At 43.8% G+C, this 11365-nt stretch overlaps 1 protein-coding gene across 1 annotated transcript in view; it reads right to left on the bottom strand.

Annotated features, from left to right (window-relative positions):
- Nucleotides 1-3893: 3893 nt before the first annotated feature.
- Nucleotides 3894-11365, bottom strand: part of LOC134933180 (solute carrier family 22 member 4-like) — a 265361-nt gene continuing 257889 nt past the window's right edge. Inside the window, exons 9-10 of the mRNA XM_063928193.1 lie at nt 5773-5908; nt 3894-4631 (exon numbers count right to left, since the gene is read on the bottom strand). Coding sequence (XP_063784263.1) covers nt 4544-4631; nt 5773-5908 — 224 coding nt within the window. The 3' untranslated portion in view covers nt 3894-4543. The remainder of the gene's footprint in view (nt 4632-5772; nt 5909-11365) is intronic.

Raw genomic sequence — 11365 nt, 5'->3', positions numbered from 1 at the left:
AGAATCGGTCTCACCGAGCCGTCTGGCTTCGGTACCACAATAGTGTGGAATAATACCCCGTTCCCTGTTGCAGGAGGGGTACCTTGATTATCACCTGCTGGGAATACAGCTTGTGAATGGCTTCCAAAACTGCCTCCCTGTCAGAGGGAGACGTCGGTAAAGCCGACTTTTGGAAACGGCGAGGGGGAGACGTCTCGAATTCCAATATGTACCCCTGAGATATTACCTGAAGGATCCAGGGGTCTACTTGCGAGTGAGCCCACTGCGCACTGAAATTCATTGAGAACGGGCCCCCACCGTGCCTGAGCTTGTAAAGCCCTAGCGTCATACTGAGGGCTTGGCAGAGGCGGGAAAGGGTTTCTGTTCCTGGGAACTGGCTGATCTCTGCAGCCTTTTTCCTCTCCCTCTGTCACGAGCAGAAAAGAGGAACCTTTTGTCCGCTTGCCAACAAAGGACTGCGCCTGATAATACGGCATCTTATTTTGAGAGGCGACCTGGGGTACAAACGTGGATTTCCCAGCTGTTGCCGTGGCCACCAGGTCTAAAAGACCGACCCCAAATGTCCCCTTTCAAAGGCAATACTTCCAAATGCCGTTTGGAATCCGCATCACCTGACCATTTTACTGGTAGAATTGGACAACGCACTTAGACTTGATGCCAGTCGGCAATTATTCCGCTGTGCATCATGCATATATAGAAATGCATCTTTTAAATGCTCTATAGGCAATAATATACTATCCTAATATTTCCAGTCAGGGAATCCGACCATGCCCACCCAGCACTGCACCTCCAGGCTGAGGCGATAGCTGGTCGCAGTATAACACCAGTATGTGTGTAAATACCTTTTTGGATACCCTCCTGCTTTCTATCAGCAGGATCCTTAAGGGCGGCCATCTCATGAGAGGGTAGAGCCCTTGTTCTTACAAGCGTGTGAGCGCCTTATCCCCCCTAGGGGGTGTTTCCCAACGCACCCTAACCTCTGGCGGGAAAGGGTATGCAGCCAATACTTTTTAAGAAATTATCAATTGTTATCGGGGGAAACCCACGCATCATCACACACCTCATTTTATTTCTCAGATTCAGGAAAACTACAGGTAGTTTTTCCCTCACCGAACATAATACCCCTTTTTGGTGGTACTCGTATTATCAGAAATGTATAAAAACATTTGCCATTGTCTCAATCATGTAACGTGTGGCCCTACTGGAAATCACGGTGGTCTCTTCACCGTCGACACAGGAGTCAGTATCCGTGTCGGCGTCTGTATCTGCCATCTGAGGTAACGGCCGCTTTAGAGCCCCTGACGGCCTATGAGACGTCTGGACAGGCACAAGCTGAGTAGCCGGCTGTCTCATGTCAACCACTGTTTTTTTATATAGAGCTGACACTGTCACGTAATTTTCAACAGTACATCCACTCAGGTGTCGACCCCCTAGGGGGTGACATCACTGTTACAGACACTCTGCTCCGTCTCCACATCATTTTTCTCCTCATACATGTCGACACAAACGTACCGACACACAGCACACACACAGGGAATGCTCTGATAGAGGACAGGACCCCACTAGCCCTTTGGGGAGACAGAGGGAGAGTATGCCAGCACACACCAGAGCGCTATATATATACAGGGATAACCTTATATAAGTGTTTTTCCCCTTATAGCTGCTGTATGTTTTAATACTGCGCCTAAATAGTGCCCCCCTCTCTTTTTTTAACCCTTTCTGTAGTGCAGGGAAGAGCCAGGGAGCTTCCCTCCAACTGAGCTGTGAGGGAAAATGGCGCCAGTGTGCTGAGGAGATAGGCTCCGCCCCCTTTTCGGCGGCCTTATCTCCCGTTTTTTTGTATATTCTGGCAGGGGTTAAATGCATCCATATAGCCCAGGAGCTATATGTGATGCATTTTTTGCCATGTAAGGTATTTCTGTCATGTTTTATTGCGTCTCAGGGTGCCCCCCCCAGCGCCCTGCACCCTCAGTGACCGGAGTGTGAAGTGTGCTGAGAGCAATGGCGCACAGCTGCAGTGCTGTGCGCTACCTTATTTGAAGACAGGAACGTCTTCTGCCGCCGCTTTCTCCGGACCTCTTCGCTCTTCTGGCTCTGTAAGGGGGCCGGCGGCGCGGCTCCGGGACCCATCCAGGCTGAACCTGTGATCGTCCCTCTGGAGCTAATGTCCAGTAGCCAAGAAGCCCAATCCACTCTGCACGCAGGTGAGTTCGCTTCTTCTCCCCTTAGTCCCTCGATGCAGTGAGCCTGTTGCCAGCAGGTCTCACTGAAAATAACAAACCTAAACTAAAACTTTCACTAAGAAGCTCAGGAGAGCCCCTAGTGTGCACCCTTCTCGTCGGGCACAGAAATCTAACTGAGGCTTGGAGGAGGGTCATAGGGGGAGGAGCCAGTGCACACCAGTTAGTCCTAAAGCTTTCTTTAGATGTGCCCAGTCTCCTGCGGAGCCGCTATTCCCCATGGTCCTTACGGAGTCCCCAGCATCCACTTAGGACGTTAGAGAAAAGTCTATGGCAGGTGCCTATCTTTTCCGCACTTCTCTTATCACAACTCACCAAATCTCCAGGAGTTTATACCTCTGCACCTGTGTATAATGCCCACATGCACCCTTTGGCTCATATATTGTGTGTGTAAATCTGGCTCCGGTGCTAGCCAGTGCCTCCTCAGCCATTTACGTGCAATTGAATTGTCAGCACTGGTATCGGAGGCGAGGGCATTCCAGAAAAAGTACTTTTTAAACAAACTATCTGTCAGGTTACATTGTTGTTGGTCATGCACAAGTGCTCATCTGATGTTACCCCATCATACAGTTCGATTTAATGTACTTTTAAGATGTTTGCATAAGTTGAGCCAGGTAGGGCAGGAATTAATAATAATTATTCATAACAATGTGACATCCCATGTACGGTTAGAAGTTGTCATGATAATATGGTACACCAGTACCTTATGATGTTTTGAGGGAGGATCTCAGTGGCTAGAACATTGTAGAGCAGTGGTTCTTAAACTGTGTGCCTAGGCACCCTTGGGTGCCTCAGGCCACTTGCAGGGGTGCCTTGGATTGGTGGTCCAGGATCAATTAAAATAATTTATGGTCCGTGTAATAGCCAAAACCAGTGCTGGTGGCTGTCAGTCATAAAATATGTGGACAAACAGAAGCAAATCTTGTCCCTCACCACACAATTCAACCTAAGGATGACATATAAACACAATACCAAATTTAATATCTCTTTTTAAATTAAATACTTTTGGCCTACAGCTGCCGTGAAAAAAATACTGATACTCTAGAGCGCAGTGATTCCTAAAAGTTTGGGAACCACCACTGTAGATCATGAGAATAATCAGGTCAGAAGCAGAGGGCCGGATTCAATTATCTGCTGTAACTTACAGTGCAGGGAAAAGGGTGGTAGCTTTCGGCTTTATCGCAAGGGGCTATTCAATTACACCCCCTTTTCCTTGCACAGTAAATTACCTGCGAACACACGTTAATCCATAGAATCCGGGGTAAGCACCCAGAGCTGTTGGTTAAGGCATTTGCGGCACCCACACAAAGGGCACATAGGACCTCATTCAGGTTGAATAGCAATTCGCAATCCAAATGCAAAAAATATGACGATGCAGGGGCATGCGCAGGGCCCATCCTGAGCTTGCACTTACTGACAATGACAAGCAGTAAATGCAAATGCCACTGCCAGATTCACAGGCAGAGGCATTTGCGGGGCGGCAACACTCTATTTCCAAGGCGGAGATGAAGCGTTGCGGGGGCGGCAGCAGGGAAACGGGGGCAGTGGCTCCTGAACAGGGGGCGTGTCGGCGGCGTTATCAAAAAGATGCCGGCAGGAGCCATCCACAATTTCAGCAATCACGATTTTGGAATAAATAGTCAGACAATGATACTTGGCAGAACAGCCGTCTTGTCATGTAAAGAGGTACTTATATACAATCAAACACAGTAGCAATAGTAAAATTAATAGAATGGATTATTGGTCATATTTTATATATTTACATAAGAAATCCCCTTTAAAATCTACATTTCTGTAGCACAAAAATGCCAGTAAATAAAGTTCCTTAAGTGTCATGGTTTTCCATTCACAATATAAAAAGTAAAAAAAAAAAAGAAAGTGGAATAGACACACTAGTAAAATAAAATTCAATCTTAATACCGTGTGTTGACTAGGACACTGTATAATATAAAGAATTATTGCCAGATTTAAAATACAAATCAAAAACAATTTGCAAACTTTGAAAACGATGTGGCACTTGGTGACACAAATTGTAGCATTGATTTCTATCACTCTTGTGTTAGGAAGGTGATAAAGGCATAGACAGCCAACAACACGTCAGCTCCCTGCTCCGGCACTCAGTTTGTGGGAGGCTCCAGCTACTCTCAGTGCTGTCCACATTTGTTGGAATGTTGAAGTTTTATTCAAGTTTTATGGCTTGTTTGTTTTTGTTTTTTGGCGGCTAGAAGTTTGAAGATGCATAGTACACAGATCAGATAGACATGACAATACCAGAAAAACTACAAGGAAAAGAAAAGTTATTATCAAAATTTTGAGGACATTAAAATGATGGCATTTTTGTCTTCTAGATTTTCGCGAGAATCTTTATGGGAATTCCTTTTGCAACGCAGCCTGTAAATAGACAAAATAATCTTCAATTAATAAAGACACTGTTCAAGGGACATTATAATTCAAAAACAATTAAATTAGGCAGGCTAGTGTTTTGTATCCAAAAGCTGACATCAGATGACGGATAGCAGTTCCACTTATCTTCTCACCAGACCTCAGAAATATGCCTCTATACAGTATCATTTTTTGATAAATTACTCATTAACTGTAAATTTGGCATCTTGTGAAATAACTTATACACACATAGATTTCTTTTTGTGTGACTGAAATTATTAAATTCCTCCTGTTTTCATACAGCATTTTTCCCCACAGAAATGAGTTGATTTTTTACTATGCTCTCTGAGGTAACCAGCTCGGGCCACACATTTACACCTCAGTTTTTAGGCATACTTCAACCAAAACTGATAGAGCTTTCAAATCTAGGAGACAGTGCTAATGATCTCTGTTTTAATTAACATAAAATTGTGAGGAAAATTAGACAATCACATGTCAATGAAGGAGGCCAATGTATAACAATTGTTTTTTTAAAACATCTTAATTCTATATGCAAGAGACTCTAGGGGCCGAATGTAACAGCAGGTACCAGGATTTAAAAATGACAAGATTTTGGCGATCTGGCATTCAGATTTCATATGGCAATGTTTAGTAAGGCAAAATCAGGTTGCTTTTGCCTTAGTAAAGATTGTAATTTTAAATCGGACTGCAATCGCACCAAAATCACGGCACATTAAAAAACAGCAGCCTATTATATCGGACCATGGGAGTTCACATTTTTTAATTCCATGGACTAACAGTTACAGAGTTTTGAGATATTTCAGGTTACTAATCTGTCAATTCTCATATGGACAAAGAGAAATTAGCACTTTTGCTATTTTAGCAAAACTGCAACTGCTAACACTCGCATGATGGGGGCCGCCCAGCATGCTAATTGCCACAATACCGGCCTCTGACTGCCCTGCAACTGCCTCGCTCGCATCACTGCAATGCGAACGCAGCGCCCAGTCTGCGCAGAACGGGCCCTGAAAAACGGCCAGATGCGATCGCACGCTTAAGCGATGCTTGCTGAATAAGGGCCTTGGAACATATCCTCCAATGTGCAAACCAAGATTATACATATTATATATAAATAATTAATGATTTTTACCCTTTTATGATTGGTGTCTGGTCCATAGTTTCAGGCAGAGGTTTACCAAAAGTTTCTGGGAACAACAACACAAAGACTCCAATGATTACAGTCAGGCTCCCCATGAGAATGTAGGGGAGCAGCCTGTTATAAGCACCTAGTTAAGAGACAGAAGAGTATATTATAATAGATATGTTCATATAAGATATGTAACATAGAACTTCATTTAAGAGCATACAGATTCCCCCTTCACATGGATTCCATTGCAAATGAATGAGGTAGGACAGCTAGTGTATTACAGGAGTAGGTAGTTAAGGGTCTATTACAGTATAGGATAGGCAGTGTTCGTATGTTTTATATGATATCATACAAAATAAATGTAATACATTCAAGTTTTTTAAGTAAAATGCTTCATCCGAGTCTAACAAGTAAATGACTATTACCATGATTTTCATTATAATTGATTATTATAATATCTGATATATACAAAACATTACATACATGTACATACACTTTAAACGAGTCCAGTCCCCCCTTTTCAAAAAATAAATATAATTCTAATATTCTCTCCTTCCTCCCCCCTTCCCGATTTTAGGGTCTACATGACACTGCAATCCAATCCATTTACATTACCTTTATCTGTTAGTACTTCCCTTTTTATGATTTTATAATTATTTACCAGTTACATTTTCTTAACCTTTAACCTTTTTAGAATATTGGGGCAGATGTATTAACCTAGAGAAGGCATAAGGAAGTGATAAACCAGTGATAAGTGCAAGGTGATAAACGCCCCAGCCAATCAGCTCCTAACTGTTCATTTACATACTGGAGCTGATTGGCTGGTGCGTTTATCACCTTGCACTTAGCATAAGGAAGTGATAAACCAGTGATGTCTCCAGGCTTAATACATCTGCCCCATTGTGCCTTACTTTGACATGAATACTGTAGGTGCATATTCAATTTCTCCCCTTAATTTTAACTCTCGTGCTGCAACATGTGTACCATTCGAATACCTTTTTTTGCTCTATCCCCCTTATTACCTCTACTCCCTTAACCAACCCCTGCGGCAATACAATTGTTTTTGTGTCATCATTTTCCATAAATATAAGAAATATACAGTATACAGTTTGTCACGATATCTGATTAGAGTCAAATAGGAATTTTATTAGACAGGGATTAATGTTTTTTCATATTCCTGTACATTTAAGATAGCCAAAGACTAGCGCATAAATGAGTATATACTAGTGATGTGCACCGGACATTTTTCGGGTTTTGTGTTTTGGTTTTGGATTCGGTTCCGCGGCCGTGTTTTGGATTCGGAAGCGTTTTGGCAAAACCTCCCTGAAATTTTTTTGTCAGATTCGGGTGTGTTTTGGATTCGGGTGTTTTTTTTTACAAAAAACCCTCAAAAACAGCTTAAATCATAGAATTTGGGGGTCATTTTGATCCCATAGTATTATTAACCTCAATAACCATAATTTCCACTCATTTCCAGTCTATTCTGAACACCTCACAATATTATTTTTAATCCTAAAATTTGCACCGAGGTCGCTGGGTGACTAAGCTAAGCGACCCAAGTGGCCGACACAAACACCTGGCCCATCTAGGAGTGGCACTGCAGTTTTCTAGCGAGAGGATGAGTGCTTCCATTCTTATGTGAATCTGAACTAGTGATGAGCGGATTCGGTTTTACTCGGTTCTCAAAACCGAATCTTATTGACTCACTGATGTCACGTGTTTTGGATAGCCAATAAGATTCGGTTTTGAGAACCGAGTAAAACCGAATCCGCTCATCACTAATCTGAACCACTAGCCATGAACATAGGCCAGGGCCTCAGCCGTTCCTTGCCACTCCGTGTCGTAAATGGCATATTGGCAAGTTTACGCTTCTCATCAGACGCTTTTAATTTTGATTTTTGGGTCATTTTACTGAACTTTTGTAGTATACTTGACGACACAGAGGTAGAGCAGTGGACTACTACACCGTACTGCTATATATTATATACTGGTGGTCAGCAAAATTATGCACTGTCCTCCTACTATATATACTGCGCACAACAACTAAAATGCACCACAGGTATGGATGGATAGTATACTTGACGACACAGAGGTAGGTAGAGCAGTGGCCTACTGTACCGTACTGCTATATATTATGGGTGTGGTTCATCAAATCGACAGTGTCTAGGTCGACAATGTTTAGGTCGACCACTATAGGTCGACAGTCACTAGGTCGACATGGATGGAAGGTCGACAGGGTTTCTAGGTCAACATGTCTAAAGGTCGTGTCGTTTTCTTCGTAGAGTGACCGGGATCCCAAATTAGTGCACCGCGTTCGCTCGCCATGCTTCGGGCATGGTGCCTTCGCTCCGCTACTGCTTCGCTCGGCACACTTTACCGTTCCAAATCGTAGTCCACGTGGATCGTTAAGTATGAAAAAAGAAAAAGAAAAAAAAATGTGAAAAACTCATGTCGACCTTTAGACCTATCACATGTCGACCTAGACACTGTCGATCTTCAGACCGGATCCCATATATTATATACTGGTGGTCAGCAAAATTATGCACTGTCCTCCTACTATATATACTGCACACAACTAAAATGCACCACAGGTATGGATGGATAGTATACTTTTTTAATAAAGTAATTTTTATTCAATAGTCTGGAGATTTAAGGTACAGACATTGCATATCATAATCATATCTCAAACATTACATCCATTCATGTTGAATCAAAGCCATGTTTTACACATATCCTACATCAATAGGATATCAGAATATTTTCAATAAAGATGTATACTAGGATTTCCCAATGTTCAGACTCTCATGATCTACGAAGTCCGCAACCATCTATATTAGTCTTCATTAATTTTTATATTTAAACCCGCAACCTAAACTATAAGAAAATAACAAACAACTAAAGAAAGGGCAAGGGAGGCAATTTAAGAAGGAGAGTTAGATTCAGGGCTCCACTAGTCATACACATAAGTAAGTAAGAGGGCTCGCAGGGCCCAGCCGTCATCATCTCAGTACACATCAGGCGCATTAGGTTATTGACAAGCTTGCACTTCAGTGTCTACTATATTTGGGGAACAAGACGAGAGTGGGGGGAATCTAGCCATGGAGACCAAACTCTTTCAAACTTAGCTGATGCACTTTGCTTCATGTAAACATATCTTTCCTTAATTATAGTGTCATTAATTAAGGCCTTAAGTGCAGATATTAACGGTCCTTTGGGGGCCATCCACATTCTTGCAATGCAAACCTTAGCCAAGGCACATACATTTAGAGCATAGAGACCCCTTGAAACTGACCCAGGAGCAAGGCACCCCATTCCCAAGATACAGAATTGTGGGGTAAGCAGTCCGCCAGGCACTCCCGTACTCTCCAGAATTGACCCGACCCCCGACCAGAACACCCTCAACCTCGGGCAATCCCACACCAGATGCCAGAATGTTCCCACCGCCCCCCCACACTTAGGACAGAGATTAGATCTGCCCGTCCCGAACGTAGCCAGCCTAGCTGGAGTCATATATGTTCTGTGTAAGATGAAGAATTGGATCTGCTGATATCTAAGGGACTTGGTAACCTTAGCAGGGTATTCTAAAGCGAGGGCCCAGTCCTCCTCATTTATTAGACCCAAATCCTCCTCCCACCTTCCACGGAGACGCGTCAAAGGGTCCGTATGGAGCTTGGTAAGAAGATATCCATACGCAAGTGAGACCATCTTAGCCTGACCCAAAGTGGTCACAAATGTCTTGATGGGAAATGGGAGGATTCGCGGAGGTGATTCAGCAAATTGGGTCTGGAGGGCATGCCGAAGCTGGAGGTATCTGAAGAAGTAGGAATTGGGTAGGTCAAACTCATCCCTCAGTTGTTGAAAGGATTTTAATGTATTATCTAGATAAAGTTGAGAGACAGATATCACCGATCTAGGGGCCCACACCTCCCGCCCCTCAAGTGCATGCAGTTCAGGGAGCCAGTCAGAGTACCACAAGGGGGTATCCGGGTCTAGGTCGTCATATCTCAAAAGGTCTCTCAGGGCCCGCCAAATCTTTAGGGCCTGAAAAATGATAGGGGGAAGAAATCTAGCTATGCTCCCACTTAGTAACACCTGCATAGGAGAGAGGTAGGGAAAGTAACAACGGATAAACTCACAATGCAAAGAGTCAGTCCCCGAGTTTTGTGCCCATATAGTGATATGAGTCAGCTGAGCAGCGAAGTAATATATCTGAAAGTTAGGTAGAGCCAGGCCGCCGTCAGATCTCTGTCTGGTAAGGGTATTTAGCTGTATCCTAGGTCTTTTATTAGCCCAGATCAGTGAGGACAGAACGCTATTCAATTTTCTAAAGAATATTGGATAGATATACACCGGGGATTGGAGAATAATATACAGGAGCTTGGGGAGTATAATCATTTTAATGAGATTAACCCTGCCAGAGACCGTTAGTGGAAGCTTACACCAAGTCTTAGATTTGCCCATGACCCACTGAGTGGTCGGATCTAGATTCAGGGGGACAAAATCAGAAGGGTCATTAGTTATTTGGATTCCAAGGTACTTAAATTGTACCGTCCAACTCAAAGGCAGGGGGATTCTGGAAACAGTAGGAGGGGGGCCTATAACTGGCATAATGTATGATTTAGGCCAGTTAATTCTAAGGCCCGAATGATCTCCAAAGCCTTCTATCACACTCAGCAGGCTGGGCATTGACCTGGTGTAATCCTGCAAAAACATCAACATGTCATCGGCATATAGAGCTATCCTATCCTCACGTGAACCTGTACATATTCCCACAATATCCGGGTGCGATCTAATCAAGCATGCCAGGGGCTCGATGGCCAAGGCAAACAGCGTAGGGGACAGGGGGCAACCCTGCCTAGTGCCTCGGGTCAATTGAAAAGATGGGGACACATAACCGTTCACCAAGATCCTGGCAGTCGGATGTTGATACAATAGTTTAATCCATTTTATATAATTGGGTCCAAATCCCATACGAGCCAACACCTCCCATAAATAAGCCCACTCAATGCTGTCAAAGGCCTTGGCCGCGTCCAACGAGACCACAGCCGAGTCAGAGAGGGATTCATGCGGGAGCTGTAAAATGGTATATAGTCTACGTAAATTGATAGACGTGGACTTTCCTGGCATGAAGCCGGTCTGGTCCGGATGAATTAGGGAGGTTATCACTGAGTTGAGCCGTATTGCCAATATCTTTGCCAGGATCTTGGCATCGGTGGGAATCAGGGAAATCGGTCTATAGGAGTCCAGAGATTTAGGGTCTTTACCGGGTTTTGGAATCACTATTATAATTGCCTCTGACATGGAGGGGGGGAGATCGTTACTGGCAAATATATCTAAGTACAGGGCATGCAGCTTGGGGCCAAAAAAATCAATATGATTCTTGTATACCTCGGAGGGGATTCCGTCACATCCCGGAGCCTTGCCATTAGGGGACATACCAATGGCCGCAGTCACCTCCTCCAACGTCAAAGGTGCCTCCAGCAGCTCTCGGGCTTCAGAGGAGAGCGCGGGCAGCGGAACACCCCCCATGTAGCATGACAGATCTGAAGCAGAGCGCTGCAACTGTGAATTATAAACCTCAGAGAAGTAAGAACGG

This window comes from Pseudophryne corroboree, chromosome 6 (assembly GCF_028390025.1).
Source record: "Pseudophryne corroboree isolate aPseCor3 chromosome 6, aPseCor3.hap2, whole genome shotgun sequence".
NCBI lineage: Eukaryota > Metazoa > Chordata > Amphibia > Anura > Myobatrachidae > Pseudophryne > Pseudophryne corroboree.
Note: the sequence above shows the minus strand (reverse complement) of the source record. Positions and strands in the feature narration are given on the sequence as shown.